General features: G+C 43.0%; 1 protein-coding gene across 1 annotated transcript in view; it reads right to left on the reverse strand.

The window, feature by feature from the left end:
* Positions 1-6,597: 6,597 nt before the first annotated feature.
* Positions 6,598-22,826, reverse strand: part of SLC6A11 (solute carrier family 6 member 11) — an 89,145-nt gene continuing 72,916 nt past the window's right edge. Inside the window, exons 7-14 of the mRNA XM_005149380.1 lie at positions 18,696-18,799; positions 15,563-15,687; positions 14,314-14,426; positions 12,821-12,958; positions 11,066-11,168; positions 10,195-10,295; positions 8,726-8,896; positions 6,598-6,944 (exon numbers count right to left, since the gene is read on the reverse strand). Coding sequence (XP_005149437.1) covers positions 6,792-6,944; positions 8,726-8,896; positions 10,195-10,295; positions 11,066-11,168; positions 12,821-12,958; positions 14,314-14,426; positions 15,563-15,687; positions 18,696-18,799 — 1,008 coding nt within the window. The 3' untranslated portion in view covers positions 6,598-6,791. The remainder of the gene's footprint in view (positions 6,945-8,725; positions 8,897-10,194; positions 10,296-11,065; positions 11,169-12,820; positions 12,959-14,313; positions 14,427-15,562; positions 15,688-18,695; positions 18,800-22,826) is intronic.

The raw sequence follows: 22,826 nt of genomic DNA on the forward strand, positions 1-22,826 counted from the left end.
TGGGCACATTTCAGTTGTGTAGGCTGTATGTCCTGAGATCTGAATATTTGGCAGGATTCAGACAGAGAGCAAATAATGCGAGGGCTAAAGCAGTCAAATTTGGAACGAAGCTGTTTTTTTCTGCGTGAGCTGGCTGTCGGGGCTGAGGCCAGTGTGTCGTTATTGCTTATGCCATGCAGCATTTCCCATCATTTTAAACATCTAGACCATTGAAACCTCACTGACAGCTTTAACACCACAACGGCAGCTTCAGCAGGAACCTCTGGGGATATTTCAGAACAACTCATAGCTTCTCTGTAGGGACTATAAATACATTCTTCACAGGAGAAATAGGGTCCAAGAAAACCTCTCGACTCTATGTTTCCTGGCTGAGATGCTGAGATGCTGAGGCACGGGGACAAACTGATTTTACTGGCATGTGCTGCCACCTAATGATACAGGAACCAGGTCTCTTGACAAAGAGAATCGGAACTGCACCAAAAAAGGTGCAACTGCAGAAAGGACTCACAAATCCAATCACCTCCAGAAGTGCGTGTCAAATACATGTGAAGAGCTTGGAAAAGCTGGGGAAAGACTTGGCCGCTGCTCGCCTGCTGCAGACTGCAGCTGCGCAGGGGCTTTTCTATGCAAACCCACAGGTTCACCGGTTCCTCAGCTTTAGGCCGATTCTGCCAAAAGATGTCCCCACTGCCCCACAGAAATGCCGTTAGAAGGCGTGTTCCAAGAGCACCAGCAGCCAAGGAGGATGCGGTTACCTACACAGAGGCCCACACACCCCGAGAAAGGAAACCTTCCCCAGAGAACACCTCCACACCACTGCGCAGCCCTGCAGAGCCTGCAGAGAGCACAAGCTGTTTGCTCTGATTCCAGAAAGGGAAGGTTCAGCTGGGGGAAACTCAATTTTTAAGTCAGATTTCATTATTTTATCCCTTAATTCCAGTTTAACAGGGAGAAATGGCATTTCTGTTTCAGGTAACTGCATGTCAATGAAGAAAAGCAGCTGCTGCAAGAAGTCAGCATCCCAGTGAGCAAAGAGCTCTATATTCACTGGGTTCCAGTATTCCTCAGATGCTTCCATTAGTCCATGGAGTTACCACAGTAGCTACTACTCAGTAACTCATCCAGAGATGCCGTATGAAACTTACTGCCCCTAATGCTGCCTCCTCACTCCATTCTGTGTGCCTTTTGTTTCCCAATACACAGCTAGCAGCACAGCTTCCAGCACACAACTGACTTTTACAGCATTTGATATTTTCATACAAAACCCCAAAACTCTGTAAAAATCCAGGTAAATTAAATTTCTTCATCTGAATAGATAAAGCATGCATTGCTTACAACAGGACCACAGCAGAACCCATGCCACAGTTCCCAATGAGAGTATTTTCTGAAAAAATGCTTTAATTCCAAATAATTTTAAATTATCTGACTTGAATGATCTAAAAAATGAGTATTTTTAACTAACAACAGCACCACAATGCATGGAGCAGCCTCACAACCTAAGCCGGCCATGGGTTAGCCTAAATCCTGCAACAACTCTTCCAACTGAGATCATAACACACAAAAGCCTCCAGCACACTCCAGCAATACATGAAACCCACAAATTCCAGAAGTTACAGTGCTCGAAATCTAGTTCAGACAGAACTCCATCATTCACCCCACTCTTCACAGTCCCTACCTGCTGTGTGCTCTAGGCAGGTAGCAAAGATCATTACATTCAGGAGATAACACCATGAGAAAGCTAACACCCATCCATGACAACATTCCCACAAGGCTTCCTTCCAGCTTCTTCACAAAATCAGCTTCTCCCTACCTTCCCTTGTACCATATCACAGCACAGCACTTTCCTTCCCCACCCATGGTCACCCCTGTGCTGTCCCTTACTTTTAATGAAGCCAACCAACCAATAGCCTCTATCACCAGCGTTCTCTCAGTTGGCAGAAGCAGAGCCTGGGTAGTGAATTGTGCTGAGGAGGAGGTGCAGGTGTGCAGCAGGGGAGGGAGAAGTGGTACCTACACAAGCAGTAGGCCCGAAAACTTGGGGAGAAGTCTGTGCTACAAGAACCAAACAAGATTGCTGTGAAGGATGAGCCAAAACTTGACAAACAAGCAGAGACTTTTAAACATAACCTGGGCTAGTTTTCTGGAAAGAATACCTAAAAATAATCTATGTAACTGTCACTTGCAATATATTGTGTTTTCATCCCTGCAGGCAACACAGATTAGTTGTCCTTTGCTTCCCTTAGTAGCCTGTTCTTACTTTCTGCTATGACTAGCTTCTCTGGGCACCCTGTGCCAGCACCTCAGCACCCTCACAGGGAAGAGCTTCTGCCTAAGAGCTCATCTCAATCTCTCCTCTGGCAGGTTAAAGCCATTCCCCCTTGTCCTGTCCATACCTGTTCTTGTCCAAAGCCCTTCTCCAGGTTTCCTGCAGCCCCTTTAGGCACTGAAGCTGCTCTCAGGTCTCCCCTTAAGGAACCTCCTCCTGTCCAGGCTGCCCCAGCCCAGCTCTCTCAGCCTGGCTCCAGAGCAGAGCTGCTCCAGCCCTCACAGCATCTCCATGGCCCCCTCTTTGTGACCTCATGGGCGATTCCACCTCTCACATGTTGCATGTGGGTGCTGGGGCTGCTGATCAGCACTGATCAGAGCGCAGCTGAACACAGCATTGCCTGCACCCAGCTTGGCCCTGGAGGTGTCTGCCTGAATAGCTGCAGTTTGCCCTTTTGAACATGGCATGCCTTAACTGCAGACAGTCTTTAGCCCTCTGGAAAGAGGAGAGGAATGATTCATCTGCGTATACTATGATAAATAAGCGGGTGTTTTAATTCAAGTAAAAAGAGATCAGCCAGAATTCTTGGTGTTCCTCATGAGATGTTTTACTATAACATTAAACAGAAGCTGCTCTGCCTCTTCTATAGTGCTGTAGTAAGTGCCAGGAGTGGGTAGTGGAGCTGGCTGATGGACTGTATGAACAGCAAGCTGATAGAAATAGAAAGCATACCCTGATATTTTGTCACTAGCCATTTACAGCAAGGAACTCTTGCCTATCCTTAGCTTCCCTTGTTTAACTGGGATACCTCAGTGAAGAATAAGGACTCTTGTTTTAAAAGCCATGGACCTCATCACGATAAAGACCCTCTCCATCAGCTGACAGTAGCATCTTGTGAGAAACAGGGGCCCGGTTGAAGCTTCCAGCATGTATTTAGTGGCATCAGAAACAATTGCTGGGAAGATGTTTCTCAGAGAGCAGAGATTAACAGATGAAGGAATGGATCCTTTAAAAATTAATGTAAGGAAAGGGGTCAGCACACCACAGGCAGGTGTGGGGCAGGCAGGGGAAGGAGGGGGGTGTCAGGGCTGACTCTTCCAAGCAAATGTGGATTTATATTAACTAACAGTGACATGAAATTGTGAGATCAGGAGACTTTCATTTGTTTCAGCCCCAGATTTGCTGGACAAGCTCAAAGAAGTTGACGAATCTTCTCTTGTTTCTAAGTTCCCCATTCAAAGCCACATGTCTGCCCTAACAGGGTGCTTGTGAGCATCTAATCTGTTAGATGAGGGTCATGTAAAATACATAAACTAAAATACACAGACTGGGGTTTGCCCATTTCCTTTAATCTTTTAAAATAAGTAAGTAGATGAAATCTTGTGCCCTTCAAAACAGACTCTTTCTTGATGTAAAACGTTACATGAACCTTAGTGATTGTTCATTTTTATTGTACTATTTGTGATAATACTGCAGAGGGTTCAGAAAAGGGCAATGCTGCTTCTAACTGCATAAAAAATAAAACATGATATAGTTGGGGTTTGCATTTTCCCCTTCACATTGTTCCCCCCCCAGGAGCTGCCGATGCTATCAGGAAATGTCCCCTCCACCCCTCTCCACAAAAGAAAAATAAGGTTTTGAAAATCAGTGAAATGTTAAACAAGGCAGATAGATATTAAATGGACACATTTACAAGCACAGCACATTAGTAATACTGTGTGATACTTTAGACCACGCCAAATCATATGTATGTCTATAAAGCTGCAGGTGAGATGGTTCATAGCAGCAGAAGAGGAAGCATGTTCCATACAAAGCATGTAGTTCCTGGGGAGATCCTCGGATGAGCACAGCAGTTCACAGTACACCGATAAGCTGACATGCATGAGCCCCAGAAGTGTGTGTGGACTCAAAGGGCAATGTTGACCTGTCTGGGACTTTGATTTTGTGCCTGATGAATGGCCAGGAGCAGTGTGGGTTCCACCTCCAGGCACACTGTACTGCACACAGTCGTGACATGAGTCCCGACGACTGAGGGTAACTCCATTGAGATCAAGGCTCAGTGTAACCTGACAGTACATCTACATCCACACAGCCTTCACTGGTAAGAAACATGTTGACATTTCCTCTGGGAGGGAACATAACCCATCCCATAGGTGGCTTTGGGTCCTCAGTACCGCAACACAGATGGGTGGAGACAGAGACCAGAAAGGGACATGGGGTCAGAAATGCTTACAACTTCTTAGGGCTCCCAAACCTGTTAATTTCTAGGTTTTGGAGCTGGCATTGAGTCAATGTCAACATGTAGCTTTCAGTTGCTTTGTTGTATAAACCTCAGTCTGTGGTTTCAATTCAGGGAACATTTCTCTTCCAGCAGTCCCATTTTCCAGTGGGACTGTGGTAACCTCAGTTGTGGATCCCCAGCTGAAGGCTCCCTTTGAGGGAGGCCAGCAGTCCCAGGTGACAGTTCGTTACCTTCACAAAGGCAGGCTCCTTCTAAGTGTCCTTTCCGAAACACGCAAGGATGGAGCAAGCCAAGGTGAGCAGGACTTAAAACATTTCAAGTTGAATCCTGGTAGAGAAGTTCAGTCTGAGACTTCCACCTTAGCACACAACAAATACAGAGAAGATAAAATAAAATTAGATAGATCAGTGAGTTTTAATGATGTGATTTGAGACAAAGTGATTCTATCAAAATGCTTTTTTAAAGACATAAAATCTCAGGGAAGTGCTGACCACATGTACAGTTCTGGGCAATCCAGGGGCATCCTTAGTGACTTGTAGTGAAGCAGTTTCCTCTGCCAGGGGCCAGCGGCCACTTCTCTTCCTAATAATTCCAGATGATGGTATCTGAGCTTTGCTGATTTGGAGCTGCAGAGGACAGCAGGCTGCATGTCATTTCTTCTGCATCAGGCTGTTGTGTTTCTCTCCCCAGCAGGTACTGGGCAGGGTAGTACACTGTTCCTCCACAGGTTCTCACACAACCATTAAATAAAAACCACAAGGAAAAGAGGTTGTCCAGAACAAATAATAATGTTTGGAATATAGGCAGGGAAAAATAACCAATCCAAGAGAGAGATTTTGACACTGGGACCAGCATGTGCATACCTCATGGTAACCACCATCCATCAGCTACATTCACATGCAAAATTTGTTTTAAATCAGAGGGAGCCAGTTCATACAATTGATATAATAAAAAGACCTGATACCACAGACCCAATACTGCTCCCTCTGCGAAACAGAGGTCACAACATCCCTGTCTTCATTCCTTCATCTGCACCATAGATAAATTACCCCCTGGAATCCTTGTAGAGATTAAGGACGAGATTTCAGCAGCCTTCCACCAATTAAGCTCCTATCCTGACCCAGTGCAAGCCTCAATACCATGCGGGGTAGAATAATCAGTGCCTAATCTGAGAGGATCTAGACAGTACCTTGAAGATGAGAAAAGCTGTGTAGCGCTGCACACTGCCATTACAGTACTCTTGATTTCATGTGAGGGGAATGAGCAGATGTCCAGGCAGACAGACTGGCAAACTACAGATAAAGAGACACAAAGGCTCTAAACCTGCTCTTTCTTTTCCCTCAGCACACCTACACATACACCTCCTCTTGTACAAGCATAGACAGACACATTTCACTTCAGCGGATGGGAAGTCAGCCAAAATGAAGTCCTGGTAACCAGACACAAAGGCAAATGCCGTTTCAGAGGTCTCCTGGAGCAGTACACATCACCCCAGAGACCTTACAAGAGAAGCAACATTTGTATCTCTTCAGAAATATTCTATCCAATCTCCAGAAATAACAGTGACTCGGAGGTGGGCCCAGTTCAGCACAGTTTTAGACCTGCTGAAGCACATGGAGGGCAGAGGGAAAGCAGGAAGAGCAGCTGAGGTGTTGCTTCCTGTCAGCTTCCCAACGCTCACCCTGGGAGCAGAGCTGTGGTAGTTGCAAATGTGCTTTTCCAGCCCAGGGAACAGCAGCTGAACCCACACAGCCCTGGAGAGGCTCCCTCTGACTCCCATGGGTGCAGCCCGCCTCCAGACAGCAATATCAGCACCAGATACAAGTCATTCTGCACCCCATCATGGTTCATTCCAGTATAAACCCAAGGATGTCCTGTCCACTTTATATACATACATGAACAGCTGAAATGGTCTGGAATGCTTAAAGGTTAAAATGCACAGATTTATACAATATTACACCTGCCAGAAATCAACGTAAAAAAGTTGTACAGCACATGATACAGTCCCTCTAGCTGCCAAAAAACATTAACTGCAATCACCATATTACAAGAGGTCATCACTAACATACTGAGAACTATTTCTTTTTCTTTTACATCATCATTACTTATATAGTCATTTAAAAAAATCATTTTTAAACAAGTATACAGTTTTCACTTTATAATTAACTGGTTAATAAAATTCTGTGCAAAACAAGCCAGCCTCTAGAATTAAGCAAATTTATTTATCCATTTATTTATACAAAAAAAAACCCAAACAAAACAACTCAAAAAAAGAGAGTTCTTTCAGAAATGTGTCTCCTTTTCTGTAATGGTTGAAATGGCGCCGTCTCCTTTCAGTTTGGCATCGCAGTCATTTATTGCTGCAATGTAGGCTCCTCCTCCAAGCTTCCCTCTCATTTTCAGATCTGAGCTGGGTGTAATCAGCTTCCTGAATTTCTAGAAAGTTGGAGAAGATGAGAAGCATTATTTTTGCCTTGATGGCAGACAGACATTTCTTAAACAGACTGACTATAACCCCCTTTCTCTTGTATCTCCACTTCTCATTTCCCTGTTCCAGGTACATCCAGAAAGCTGCATGCCCCCCAGTTCTTTACAGATCACACCAGACCCAATGCTAGAGAATGAAGGTGAAGACGAAGTCAAGTGAATCTTCATGCTGATTTGGAGTGACATTCCCTGCCATAAAGAAGCTCAGCTCCATGCTCTGGGTAAGGCCTGATCTGTGGGTGCATTATGTTTCTCATGGTATAGTCAAAGGATATACACTGAAAAAATAAACAAGAGACCACAGAAGTGTATGAAGCTGCAGTAAAGAGCAAAAAGATGTGTGTTCATCTGAGAACTTCTTTTCTAGCAATGCTGCTGCTCTCAGCTCAGGGAGCAGAGGTCCTGCAGGAAGTTGGCTTACTGAGAAGTTTGCAACTGTGACTAAAACCCCCTCCCATGTTCAGGTATGGAAAAGAGAACAACCTGTCTGCAGTGCTTCAGACTAAATGGACTTCAAACAAAGTCTGTTTACTTGCAGAGATAGGGAAAGGTTGATGCATTAAGGAAACCATGTTGAGATTTGTGCAAAGCTTCCTTTTTGACATGCTAGAACAATTATGTTGCAGACAATTAATTTTGTGGTTATATACCCATAGAAAAGGTTTCCTAGGTACTCTCCAGGCCTCATTTAATTGGCTTAATGGTGTCATTTCAACATGGACTGCCATGTTGGATGCCTTTTCCATTCAGGAATGCAGTACCTATTGCAACGAGAGGTACTCGAATACATTTAGATGGCATACCCTTTGGCTCTGAATGGAAGATAATCTTGAGAGTGTGGGTACACACTGAGACAGATCTTTCCAAAGTGCTAGGTAAATTAAGGAGCCCCAGGTACTCCAAACACTGAACTTCCTACAGTCTTGTTCATCCTGTTGGCATGATCCTAGAGAATATCAGAAAGACTGAGAAAGCACAAAAGGAGCTGAATAAAGGCATAATAAACACATACATGTGTTGAGATAGGAGGAGGCAATACTGGGTTACCTCCTTTTACTGACTAGCATGTAAGGGGCTCCAGATGACAGAAATAGGCTTTTCTGCAATATGAGAAATCCCAAATGGGTGAATAAGGTTTATATTCTTGTTTCTTCCATTATAGATAGTCATCTTCGCTGTCCTTCTTTGAAGAAAGTCATATATTTAACACCTCAGCCTGGACCTGAGCTAACCTCATACCAAATGTTAGTAAATAGCACTGAATATTTCTTTCTGCCTGTATTTCTCACTTAGATAACTGTAATCAGCAAAACATTACACAAGACGTATGTGAGCTTTGCAACCCAGCTCCTGGAGGAAAACCCTGCCAGCACAAACATTAGTTACCAAAGCCATGAAAGAAGACAGCTGACCAGAATGAATGGCTCGTATAACCTTCTTGAGGGATTTAGATTATGTTACAGACATTTTAACCTAAAACCTGAGCAGGAACTGAGCTCCTTAAAGCCATAGTGTTGTTTAGTTTGCCACAGACTGTACACTCAGAAGAAAACAGGGAAAATTCAAATCCCTCTTTCTACCAGTGACTGAGAGGCCTACCCCGAGTTGCCACCAGAAACCGCATGTGGCATTTCTTCTTTGATTCAACTGTGCTTAGTCTCTTGAGGTAGGGGCTCACACTCCATTCCCATTTCTTCTTTTGGTATTATCAGCCTGAAAATGTATCTTACCTCTATGAAAGTGCCTTCTGTCTTCCACAGCTTAATGCAGATCCACAGGGGGATACAGATCATGGAAGAGAGTGCCATCATCCACCCTATGCCATAACCCCAGTCAGGGTATATATAGACATTGTTGTATTTCAGAGGCTTGTATTTCACCAGAAAAAAGATGAAGATTCCCTGGAATAAGCAGAGAAATGTATTAGTGGCATTTGACAAAACACTGCCTGTGGAACAAGTAAATGATTGTGTAGGCAAGGCCGGTCTCCCTAAAGATGGAAAGAAGAGGTAAGCTTTCCAGTCAGAGAAACAAAACAACCAGCAGTGTCTGCTTTTATGTACAGGTTAAATAACTTGTCTCAGTAGCTTCCACAGAAACAAACAACCTTTAAAGTTTAAATCCTATTTACCTCTCAATGACAATAAAACCTGTGCTTTGATAGCAAACAGTACCTGGGCAGGAAAGCTTAAGTTTTGCTCCCATGAACCAGCTGTGATTAAGTAACAGAAGCTGTGTTCTCTCCAACCTGTCACTATGATAAAGGAAAGCCAACATTTGCAGAGTTGCCTTAATCCGCTGTCTGTGTTTGCAGTTCTGCAGGCGAGAATCCTCACAGAAGCTCAAATACAGCTGTCTAAATCCGGCAGGTTTCTTATCAAGCAGTTTGGACCATTTAAGTTTATGAAATACAGAAAAGCTACTGTGGACTTTCTCCAAAGTGGTGAAAAGGGTGTACAAGAGCAAGAGATACTGAGTTCATTTATGGGTTGGTGAAAATGAGTCAGAAAGGTACCCAAGTTTGTGAATGAACTGGCATAGCTCAAGGGAATCCCACAGGTGCCCCAGCATCTGTGGGTTTGCAGCCACTATCATTTATGTGTTGGACAACTGGAAGGTTTTAGCATTTAATCCTCAAGCACTTGTGGATCAAATGTATGTGCAAACTGGTCATGCTCCTTACTTTTGACCCTGTTGTGTAGCCACAGCAGGCCACCAGTTAGCACCAGCACTGCAACCTTGTGGTAAGGCAAATTCCTTCTCCTTCTTCACACGTATCAGATATGCTTTTGGCCACTACTTTTGCTAGAAGAAAGAAACTGACCTGTCTGAAAAAAGTGTCTACTTACGCAAAGAGGGAGAAGGAAGTAGGCTGGAGCAGCCAGGAAACCATCATGAGTCTGCAGGAGCTTGAGTTATATGGGGTAGACAAAAGGTGTAGTAGAGATACAGTGAAAAAAAAAGCCTCCATTGTACTGGCAAATGTTCATGTAGGGCCCTGTTTCTTCCTATTATTGTGTATATTAAGAGTTCTCACAACTCACATATTTAGCAGATCCTATGGGGTGTTTTTTAACTAGGACATAAGTTATGAATCAGGAGATGTTTTTTTCTGAACTAGCAGCAGCAGCAAAATTCTGGAAGTAAGCACAGAAAATCCTCTGTGTTTAACCAAGTTCCTTGGATGCTCTGTACTTACTGCGCAAATCCCGGGAGTTAGAACCATCCAGCACCATTTGATCAGTGACAGTGGTCTGTACCCAATCATGTCTTCAATGTTTTCATAGAAGCGATTGCTGCCTACCCCAGGAAACAAATGAAAAGCAGAGGTAGAATGGACGTGGAAGAGGCTGCATTGGTCAGTAGTCAAAACATAAAGAGAACAATGGAGTTTCTGACAGAGCAACAAGGGCTGCTCTATCTTTCCCTGAGGCTGTGTCTTTCCCTGACACATCTCTGTCATGTGTTCCATACTTGCCACAGAGATTGTTGCCCACATCTGGATCTGACCATTGTGAGCAATGAAGTGGTCAAGCTGTTAAACAGAAATGGCTTCTGGGCACTAACAGCCTGAGCAAAGGCAGTTAAAGTGTATCTATATGCTACAAGCCTGTGTGTGAATCCCTCAATAGCTGGGACTGAAGGTCACACTGATAGTCTTGTGGGTGCAAAAACTGCTGGATCACGTAACCATGAGCATCTGTGATGGTCTGCTTTTGCTTTGCTGACAGACAAGCAGCAGAGGTAAGGACACTGCTATTTCCCTCCCTGTGGTAATGAGGCAGGAACACTGGCTCCCCTGGATATACTTGTGACTGTCAGCAGTGGAAAGGAACATGCCCCGAGGAAGGAAGGTGCAGGTCAGTCCTGACAAGCATTAAGGGGAAAATAAATAAATCTATTTCACTATCTCTGTTATTTAGAGTGGGGGAAAAGGCATTACTGACTTATGGTAGGGCATGGGAATGTGAAGAGCCCCATTCCATAAGCGAGCAAGGCTCACACATTGCTTTTATGCAAATAGAAAACTTCCATAAAACCTGAAACCACAGCAGTTTTCAGCAACTCACCGTAAACCCAGCCTATGCAGACACATTCAAATATGGCAACAAAGAGAAGGCACATGCCACTAGCTGCATAAGAGTCAAATAACTGAAAGACGTACATCCCACCCTGGAAGACAAAACCAGATAAAGGAATAAAGCTATTGTGTTGGCACCAGTAGCATTATTTCATAGCAAATGTGGCTTTAATTACACAGTCCATCTGCTGGTTCCCTGTCAATCTTCCTACTTAAGGTGGTTCCTTCCTGAACAAAGTATATTAATTTCTTGCTGATTTCTTACTGTGAAAGATTTTTGCTTCCATAACACTTAAGATTATTCCCATGACTGGCAGTAGAAATTTGCTTTAAGGCAGTAAATGCTGGAATGAACATTTGACTCGATTGCAAGATGCTCTCCCACTTCCCTGCCTTTTTTCAACTTCATTTGTTAACACATCAAGCTGTACATATCTACAGGTGCTTTTGAACTCCAGATCACTGCACATGAAGAAGCAGGGTCTTGTTTTTGTGTCTGTGCTATTCATATGTAAAGGAATTAGTTAAAATATGGGGCAAGAAGGCAAAATCTGTAGCTACTAAAATCACTTTCCAGTGGCATAGGGACTGTAAAAAGAGTAAATCAACCTATGAAGTTTGGGTGTAGCTCACAGCCTTTAAGCCACATTACTGAGTCATTATTTGACACCCCCCCCCCAAAAAAAAAACAAACCTGACTCCAACAAATCTTTAAAACATGCTTTCCTAACAAGTTAGAAGTTGTTCTCCAAATGGCTTTACAATAGCAACCTCTGCACTTTGAGAAAGGAGAGCAAGCCCAAGCTTTGTCCTGCACCAGCACAACATCCCTGCAGCCTGCACACTGCGCTGTCAACGTCCTGCCATCCTCTGCAATCAGTAGTGCCACAATACCAACCAGCAGACACAGGGTAGCCCTTGGCCATTAAAGTGGCCAGGACAAATGTTCTGTTTAGGAAACTGTTTTCTCTGCCTCACCCCTGATACAGGGAGGCTCTAATGGTCCAGCGAGCAATATGGGCAGAGGGTGGGGATACTGCCCCTCTCTCTTGAGGCCTTGAGAGGAAAACTGCTGATACAAGTCATTCTGTAAAGCAAACACTAAACTCCTACCAAGTACCAAAGGGTCCCAGAGTCCTCCCCCAACCTGAGTACCACAAAGAGAAGCAGCAGAGGTTTTGTATCATGAACTGTTGGATGGGCTGACACCATCAGAATTTCTAGTTTAGAACATCTCAAAGCAAAGCCCCTGCTTTGGAAAAAAAAGATTTATTTCCTTTATTTTGTTTTCCTGTCACTCTCCCTGAAGCAGTTGCTGCTCAGAGACTGGCTGCATTGACTGACCTGGCCTCGTGACATGCAAATCAAAGATGTCTTAGTTTCCTATTTTCACTCTACTCCATCTCCTTGACTGATCTATTAATCCAAATAGCTCTGCCCATAGTAAGCAAGCAGAAACCATAGTCAATAGAGCTGGTTGGTGGCAAAGCAGGTGGAATTTCCTTGGCTGTGTAAATTGGATTAAAATATTTCCTAAGTCCAGCTGAAGAACTGTGGATGCATTCCACATTTCAGCTGTTCCACAGTAGTTGAGAGTACTTGAGAACAGTGTCTCAAGTATTTGTAGTCACATTCCTGACAGTGAAATGTATATATGGCAAACATTCCTGCATTTTACCTGTTACGATTACGAACAGAAGCCCATTTCCTTTTCTCTGCAGCAGTACAACAAAGCACATCTTACCTCAGTTAACATTATTAGGCCGATGAAGTAGGACACAATGGAAAGGCCGAGAATCAACAGTTCTCTTCGGTAGCCCCTTCGGAAGATTTTTGGGTACATATCTACAACAGCTGTCACCAGGCTTTCAACACACACAAACTACAACAAATGATAGGAAAGTACAACTGAAGTATGAGTCTCATCTGGGACTTGGATTTCCTACAAAAACACTTCAAATATCCTTCTATGTTCCTATCACAGAGACTGAATGGTCCCTGAGGATATTCTATAAGCAGAAGCTCAAACTGAGAGGAACACGATTTCAGAATTAAAAAGACCAAAGCTATAGATTTCCAGTCCACCACCACTAACATTATCCCAGAATGCATTTTCCCTGCAGCAGAGGGATTATATACATTAAATCTTTCAAATGTGTCTTGAATGGGACTTAACTACTGTACAAACCATCCACTGGATTGCAGCAGAACTGCACTCTAAGCACCCTGCACTTCTGTCACAGGAGCAAGCTGCAGTGCTGTGCACCTTCAAACAATGCTACAGGAGCTGCAGGTGTTTTAGAGAACTTCTCTCCATTTTGCACAAGACAGAAGCTCCACAAAGCTATTAAGTGCTCAAGCCAAGCACAGCGAGGGAGGGAGGGGAGGAATGTTCTTACTAACTTTGAAACTCAGCAGAAAGCAAGAGGCTTGAGTTCTGACTCAGGGCTCTGGAGAGGGTTTCTAAAATAGGCACCCAACTGAATGGCCAGAGGTAGCCAGCGTAAAGCCTGCTTCACTGCAGCAGTCATGAGCAGAATTCAGGAAATGCCCATTTTAAAAGACTTTTAAAAGAATTGTTTGATCAGGAAGAAGAGTAGCTACAAAAACATTCAGTTTAATGTCATGCAAAACAAGCAGTGAAGGGTATATACTTAAGAATATACTTATCCTACAGTATATGGTCATAAACTTTCGCCCCAAGTGATGCTGAGAGCTGAGCTGAATGCTAAAACTGCCACCTTGTACATCAAACAGCTTTCATAATTTTGATGGTCACAGAGGAACAACTTCTATGCTGTCACTTTGCTGTAGAATATGACTACACATTCCTTGCTATGGTACCCTGGAGTATAAATACACCCTAGAAACTTACACTACCACTGATACTCAGTTTCAAAATTCATTACAAAGTGCTTTAAAAAAGGGAAAAAAAGGCACACTGGTATTTACTGATCTGTGAATTTTAATCAGCCATACTTAAGTTCAAGCTGATGGCTGTGTTCATAAGGAAAGCTGATTCAGTGAAGCAGGCTGAATCAGTGTCACAGGAAATCATGAAATAATCTGCATCACGTAAGATTTGAAAGATTTAAAATAAGGAACTTGGATGGTTTTATGCACAGGATTAAGTTAGGGTTCGTTCTTTCATCAGACGAGATGCTGTTCCCATCATGGATGCTGCCATACACATGCTAGGGGATCTGACAAAATATTTAAACAGCATTTGTTTCATACCTGACTATCTAATCCAAGGAATATGAGCATCATAAAGAACAGAGCTGCCCAAAGAGGAGAAAGAGGCATCATGGTTACAGCTTTAGGGTAAGCAATGAATGCAAGTCCTGGTCCTGAAAAAGAAGAAAGGAAATAGTTTACACTAGTGTACTGGGTCTGGCTGAGACGGAGTTAACTTCCTGCACAGCAGCCTGTGGAGTGCTGTGGTGAGGATCTGTGGGTAGAACAGCACTGCCAACAGCAGCCTTAGGGCTGCCTCAGCACCCTTTATTAACCTCTCTTTATCTGGAGCCACCAGTGCTCTCACTTCTTTTCCTGTCCCCTGCCCCATCCCACTGGGGTGGGTGCATGACAACAGTGTGGACACTCAGCTACTGGCAAAGGTCAACCCACCACAACTTAACTGCTCTTTTATGGCAGATGAGAGAAGCTAAATACAATATTGAACAACTTGACAAACTCTACATCCCCAATAGTCTAAATATTTGGTGATAAGGCTAATCAGTAATGAAGACCTGCTTGGCACATCAGCTCTGCCCACATCCTGTCCAAATGTTTGAAGGTCCAGAGGAGTACCTTTGCACTCCTGCTGCAGTAACTTCAGTGAAGACCTGTCAGCACACTCCAGCTTGCATTGAACAGTATTTACAAGCTCCTATAATTTCCAGCGTTGCTGTAGTCTTTTAACCTGTCTCTACATAGTTTCTATAATAGTACAAAGTCAGTTGCCTTGAGGGCTTTAGGAAAAGAGAAATATTTTCCATGAGAGCATCAGTGAAGCTCTGCTTCACAGCGTTCCTGCTAACCTTGACTAACTTCCTGAGAGCCATTTCCCCTCTCAACAGTTCAGCATTATACTGCTTTCCTTTCTGGTGGTCCTCCTTTTTGTTCTGTTCAGTTTTAAGTGATGCTTAAAGATGTGACATCCACAAAGGTGTTAAAAAGCTATTAACTTCCATTGGATGCCTAACTCCAAGGGATGGTAATGAACATCAGTTGGTTCGTTAAAAGTCTTTGTGCCTTTCTGGACTCAAAACAAGAACTTTTGTACTTAACCAACGAGAGTGTCTCAGTGTATGTCCTTGGGAGAAAAACTTAGTGCCATTAGGAGATGGCATTAACCATCTGACTGTTAGAGATCTGTGTCTGGATAGGACACATTAAGGAGACTTTGTGGCACAGACCCAGTGTTCTGACAGCAACCTCTGGGCATTTCTTAACAACTCTGAAAACTGTTTTTGGAACTTACCTGATTCTGCAACTTCTGCAATGGGCACGCCTTGCTCGTAAGCCATAAATCCAAGAACTGAAAAGATAGCAAAACCAGCAACAAAGCTTGTGCCACTGTTCAAGCAGCAGAGCATGATGCAGTCTCTGAAAATACAAATAAGAAACATTTGTACAGTTGATCTCCAGAGCCTGGCTTGCTTCCATCTACTGAGCTGTAGGACTTAGAGCACCTCATGCTGCAGGACATTAAGTTGCTTATTAAGACTAAGCTCCCAAGTAATAGTATCAGTCAAGTATAACTATTTGCAGGAAGAAACCATCACTATACCCTTGTGTGTTTTAACTGGTTGAATTACAAAACTGTTGCTATTCACTACTGCTCTCTGACAGAAGCTTTAAAAATGTGTAAAAATACTGTAAGAATGGTATTAAAAATAATGTCTCAACAGTAGTTGCAATAATGCATTCCAGAGGATACAAGCTCATTTATAAACTCTATAAAGTTGGTATTAATTTGTTTCCTGGAAAAAAAAACCTTATAGTCAGATCTTAGCTAATTCTATTCCAGTTACAGTGTATTGGCAATATTTATTCATACAAAATACAACTCCAGTTTGGTTTACAGCCTTTTTGTAATAAGCTGTAACAAAAACCACCAAACATGGTCCGTAAAGTAAGTACATGCCTAAAAAAGTGCCTAACAAGTAGGCAAAGACAGTGCAGGGACACTGTGTATCCTACACATCAAACAACAGCAGTTACAAGGCCAAGGTGAAGAAATATTTCTTTCCCAGATTGGAAATGTCACAGTAGTAAATCACTGTGAAAAAAGGGAAAATGGTCTTGCAGCAAGGTGCAATCTTTCCCCAGAGCCCAGTGAAATATCCTTGCTCATCCTTCTTTCAGGCAGCACTTGAGGCATGACAGCAATGAGCTGGGAATGATTTATCCTGACAGTCAGCCTTTTAGGAGTGTTTGCTGTGAGAGCTGTATACTTGAGAAAGTAATAATCTAACCTACATGCCTGAAAGTACATTAGGATGCCAAACCTGAAACAACATCCAAGCTGAAACACAAGGCAAGCTTGTAGTTCTGTTGAGCCTATACTTAATCTGCTTTATTCCCATCCTAAATCTGAAGCAAACTTTTATGCAAGTTGTCTACGAGAAGAAAATACCCAGTAAAATCTACCAGCTTCTGAATCCACATCTTCAGTACCAAATCCCATCTTTGCCATAGATTGGTAGTGACAGTAAGAGGCAGTTCATATTCTGGAAGTCCTGGCACACATTCCAGCAAAACCCCTTGGCAGTGTGTGTAATTTTTAATCCTTTGAGGGAGGGTAGGGAGAGCTCCTACTTCAGAGGGATGGATCTGGCTGCTCACTGGTTGTACAATGCCTCCCATCTGGACAATGTGTTTTCTGCAGGTAAGATTTATTTTAGGTAATTCCCAGGCTTCAGATGCAGGCCAAAAAGGAAGATTTTTCTTTTTATCAGGTGAAGGTTGGGGCACTTCATATTCTTCCAAACTAATGTCTTGCCAATCACCTGAAGACATACATCCCTTATCTTGTCCCTGCCTGGCAGCCAGGATACTGCTGAAAATTTATTCTGCTTCCTAAGGATGTTCTTAGAAGAGCCCACAGATCCTTTTCATCCCTCCAGTTACTTCCTTACCCTCACAGATCCCCTCAAGACTAAATCCCATTCCTCTTCTCCTCTTGATAGAGGCCACATCTTTGTTTCTGAACAGTTTTGTCCATTTGTTGGCAGTCTGAGAAATGACTCCTTTGTCTTCTGCACCCCAGTGTCAACCTGTTGTACTTAGGCTGACATACAGGACTTGTCCCACCACAGTGCCAGACTCCAGGACACAGTAGTGCTAGAATGAGAACAACCAGTGCTTCCCCTGGGGGAGCTGTGCAGTGGATCCAGCTTTGCAGGCAGCTGGATCCACCCTGCAAAGCCAGAGCCACATGAAGCAGGAACAGGAAGATTGTCCTCTCCTATCTGCTGAGGCTATCTGACTCTACTCCACTTTAGGCAGTGGAACATTTGAAATTTGGGCTGTCAGAGCCAAGCAAAGTGCAATTTAAGTTGCTGCTAAGTTACTTTGCATGTTTACATGGCAAAGTACCTGTACCTGCCGCTGGGTAGCTTTGCAGATGTTCAGCTGGTGGATGCATTTGTGTCTCTGTGGTTTCCAGTATAACAGTTCCCTCTCTGGAGGGCCCTGCTGTTTGCTGTTTCTCTGACAGAAGAGCAAATTATTGTCAAGATACTGAAAGAAGGTGTTTCCTAAAACTGTCTCCTGAACTCTCCAAGTAAACATGTAATGTAGAAAGTACATACTTACACTGTGGGGGAGGAGGACTCTGTTTGGGGTTCTTTTGCTTTTGGATTGTAACTGTTCCTTTATGGAAAAATTAAATCTTAATTCTCTGTCTGGAGGTCAGAATGGACTCAGCATAATCACACTGTCATTTACTGCCTTCTCTTCGAAGCTGTGGAACAGTAATAAAACTGATTCCATAACTACTGGTGACAGAAGAAAAAAAGTAGTGCTCATGTTCTTGCTGAGGCTGGTGAAATTGAATGGGGATTCTGTGTGTCACCTCCTTGTGACATTGGTTCAGGAAACACTAAAATCTGTTGAAGTCATTAGCAATTTCCTTACTGATTTCTATACAGATAAGCAACTAAATGCTCTCCATTTCTTCTGTGCTCTAGTGAGGAGCCAGCCGACTGTGGTTGAAAGGGACACTCAGACCAAACTCGGGTGGCTTTTAATAACAATTTTTTGTAGGGTTTTTTTTAAAGCAGATTTTCATATACAACCAAATATTGTACATACATGCAATTATATATATATGAACTTCTGTATATTATACATGCAATTGTGTACGCCTGTGTGCATTGAGTGGCTTGTGGCTGTGGTCAGGTATGGTCAAAAGGGATGAAAACACGAGTTTTGGATGAGAGTTCCTCTGAAACAACTACATGAAACATTATAGATCTCTGTTCTACAAGAACTTGAGCATGTGCTTATCTGCAAATAGCTAAAGGAAAAGGAAAAGTACTTCTGAGTGAAGTACGTGGATGTTTCCATCACCAAAACTAAATGTAAAAGTGAAGTGTGGAAGGTATTACCTGTAGCAGTTGTTATTATAGTTGTTGTAGCTTCCCAGGGCTGTCAAGCACCCCAAGCAGATCGCATAAGAGAAAAATATCTGTGTTCCAGCATCCACCCACACCTGGAGACAGAAACAAACCAAGTGGCTAAAAAAGGTCAGGAAGGAATCACCTGTCCTGTCTGCAAACCTGCAGAGACAACTGAAGGGAAACAGTGTCTGGCAAACCTGTTATACATCACAGCCTCAAAACAAATATGCCATGGGTTACATCGCTCTCCCTTTCCCAGTGACACAAACAAGGAGTAACTCAGCTGGTCTTCACAGGTTCAACCTAACCTACGTAGAAAGAGACACAGGATTTCTGGAGAAAGAGCCTCACCCAGTGTAAGTTCTTTAATGGATTTATTAACACTACAGGGTGTCAGTAATAGCAATTGGAACACAATCTTCTGCATTTATCTCATTCTTACTTCATCATTATTTATTCAGATTTAAAAATGTAGTGTTAAAAAAACACCCTGAAGACAAAAGCTGCCATTCATAGATGATATTCAGATTAAGCTGGGGAAAGAGAAGGGACAATTTATCCAGGGAAAGGGTTTTTAGCAGTACTTAATGGCCCCAGTTAGGCACTAGGATCTGGTTGCTCTGCTCACTGTATAATTAATGAATAAAAGTTGTACAAAGCTTAACAAGTAAATGGCTTTACAATAGCATTATGGCAACACTTATATCCTGAAATGATGCAAATACTGAATTCTAAATCAGAAAAGAAAAAAAAAAAACCAGGAAGCATGAACTGACCCAGTGCGATAATCCTCCTCACAGTAAGCTCAGAACATTAATATAACATGCAATTTTGTTGACTTCATAAATACTCCAACAAACCAGTTCATTTCATTTGACAACAGGCTGGGTGTGTTATTACTGGAAGTGAATATACCCTTTTAACTCCTGATCTTGCCACGAGAGCAATGTGAAGAACCCACATCAACACAGCTGCACTATTATTTCCAATCCAATAAATTCTGACTCCTGATTTCCTGGGATAAGAACTCTGTAAGGTTGGATTTTTTAAAGCAGAGAGACCAAAGTGCTTTTCAGAGGAGTAACAAAACTCTGACTGATAACCTGGGGCAATAGCTGTGTAGCCATTAGCTACTGTAAGTTTGAGGCAGGAAAGAGGTAATGCAGGTAATGATTTCATGAATAATAGTAATCAAATACTCATAAATATATGAAGGGGATGTATTTGTTTTACATGTGATGAAGCGGGACCTTGGTCTCTGGATGTATTAAGAGTGTTTCTGTTAAGGAGTAACATTAGGATCACATTTGATTTGCATCAGTGGCTTAAATGGTTTCCTTGCTGTCATACCAAATAAGACACAGCTGGTTACATCTCAAAGTTTCACCACTTGGTAAGGAAAAAACTGCCCAGAGAAAGCCTTTTGACAGACAGGCTCTTTAACGAGAACAGAAGCTCCCAAAAAGCTGTAAGTAGCATAGGTCAACTGAGAATGCACAGTCCTCTTAAACAGAAACAAAAGCTAGGGAACTGGATCAGCATGGGGAGAATCTGCGCTTCCCTTCCATCTCAAGTTCTGCAGTAGCCATTGTGGCAGTGCATTGTCCAGCACTTAGATGAGCAAGAGCCTTTCCTGTTGGCATTTGCCAGCTCCACACAAGTCTGATTATTCCTTGGACAGCAAGTCCTGCTGGAAACGGGGGCAAAAAAAAAACTACTCTGAAGTGAGAACCTTCAGAGCTGTGTGAGAGAACAGGAACAGCAACAGCAAGCACACTCCTCTGGAGGTCCTGTGTACCTACATAGAGAATGACAGAATTCTGGCCATAAGGGATGCTATTTCTGTCAAAGTAAGAAAGTCTCTTCTGAAGACCATGACATCTGACTGTGATTCAACATAAAAAGTGGCAAATACCTTATGAGAAACATGTTCTGCAAGCAAATGTTCACATATTCTATAGAGGCTGAATGAGACTGAAAAGCCCTTTTGTCCTTGGTGCACTATATGACATCAATCTAGAAATCCCAGCAGAACTGAAGGGCCAATGTCCAAACATGAAGAAGTCATTTTGCTTACTGAATGGAATAACAGAACCAGTGTAGGTATTCTTGGGTTGCATACTCAGAGAACCAGTAATGCTGAATTTGTGATGAATGTTAATGTTCCAATTTCAGGTTTCTGAAATGGCAAAAACATCTACAGCTGATCAAGGAAATGGGAAATAGGGAAACACATTTAGAAACCACAGGTAGATTTTGGCTGGCAAAACATGAGCTGGACTAACTTGTATTTCTGTCTCAAGCCTAGACATATCAATGTTTTAAAACCATGCAGTTGATATTACAGATCAGTACTTCACCTCCTTGCCCCAACAGCTAGTGCCCATTTGATGTTCAGCATTGGACTGCAGCACCCATTTATGTCTGGAGAATTCTTTGAGATGGATGAATTGTTATTAGTCTAAGTTCATACCCAGCCTCAGTCATTCACAGACTGTACCCCAGGGGAAGTTGTTCTCATTAGAACTTCTGGTGGGTACGGATGGGCTGCTGTGGATGCCGCTCACAAATCCAGGTGTCACCATCTGGCTCCCAGCAACAAAAGCATTGTCAGTTATTTCTGAGTGCTCAATTAGCACTGCCTGGCTTATGCTGGAGGTTGAACCACTGTCCAAGTACATGGAATGAATGTAGCACAATTCTGCACAACAATGGAATTCTGAAGGACAGAAACAAAACCCTGCCAGGAAGCTGCAAACCAAGAGATCTGCAGCCAGCACTGATGAGAGCGCGGGACAAAAAGAATGTTTCTTTCTGAAATGAGATGGGGCTTGATAGGCTTCTGGCATGAGTAAATTCCAGGGGAAAGGACCTGTACCAGAGAACACCCTGTTCATGCCCTATAAACCTTTTACCTAGAAGACCCTTTGGTCAGTGGTAATTAAGGAAATTCACTAGTATGCATTCATAAATTTGGGCATTGACAACGTGTTATAGTCTTCTATTAGATTGTACTTTAAAAGATGAAGGTGTTTCTTATTACTTATTTTCATCTCATATTTAAAATGTTTCCATGCCAAAACATTACAATTACAGCAAAAATGCTCTGTTTATTATACCCTAATGTTTAAAAAATCCAAATGCCAAAGGACAGTCTCTTTATTTCTACTGTGCTTCCATGTTTTGCACCCATGGTACAGCCACTCCCCAGACGTGCTGGGCCCAGCAGTACTTTAGCAATAGCATGGGCAAAGCAGAGGAACACAAAAGCCAGCTCAGAACACAATAGCACAGCTACTGCTCTGACTCCTGCACAGAAATGATTCCTGCTGGCTGGGAAGAAGGAGCTGAGCCAATGCCATGAAGCTCTGTTCCCAAAGGGAGAAGGCAAGGTAAACAAGCCTCACCTCTGCAGCACTCCCTGCCTTCCCCAGGTAGAAATGAGGCATAACGGAGTGAGGCTGCCAGTCTCTCTGCTTCCCATTGCTCGAGTGGGAAGGGGAACAGCAAAGCTGTCTGTCTCCTGATACCCATATCTGAGCTTTCCCACACTTCACTTTGCAGCTTTCCTGATTCACACTGTTAGTCACCAGCAGCAGTCTCAGCTCTGTCCTGCTCATAACTAATGCTGGTACAAACACAACTGCACACAACAGAATAAACAAGAACATCTTTTACTACTAATGGAAAGCCCTGTTTTGTAAAGTCCAACTCCCAAAAGCCAGCAACACCCAGATATTAAGTCTGCCTGGGTAATCTTAATTTGGCCTTCTTGGGTCCAGGTCTAGGACACAGTCTTCATTTACATGGCTATTCTTTCTCTGCCCAGGGAGACGAATTGAGCTAGTCAAACAGAGGATCCTGTTGTATGGAGCACCCCTTGCCTCTTTCTTTGCCATGATTGTAGCAAATGTAATGAATGAAGGATAAAGAAGGAAGAAGGGGGATGTGCTGTAGTGAAGACAACAAAATACTGCACTAGAGAATTAGATTCTTTTCATGTCTCTGCTGTAAAGCTTCTATGTGATGTTACATCCATAAATCCCTTAAACCAGCCCTTTCTCAAAAGTTCATTAGCTGGGCAATCCTAATTTAATAGGTCTCCAAAGGGAAGTTAAC

This window comes from Melopsittacus undulatus, chromosome 9 (genome assembly GCF_012275295.1).
Source record: "Melopsittacus undulatus isolate bMelUnd1 chromosome 9, bMelUnd1.mat.Z, whole genome shotgun sequence".
In the NCBI taxonomy this organism is placed as follows: domain Eukaryota; kingdom Metazoa; phylum Chordata; class Aves; order Psittaciformes; family Psittaculidae; genus Melopsittacus; species Melopsittacus undulatus.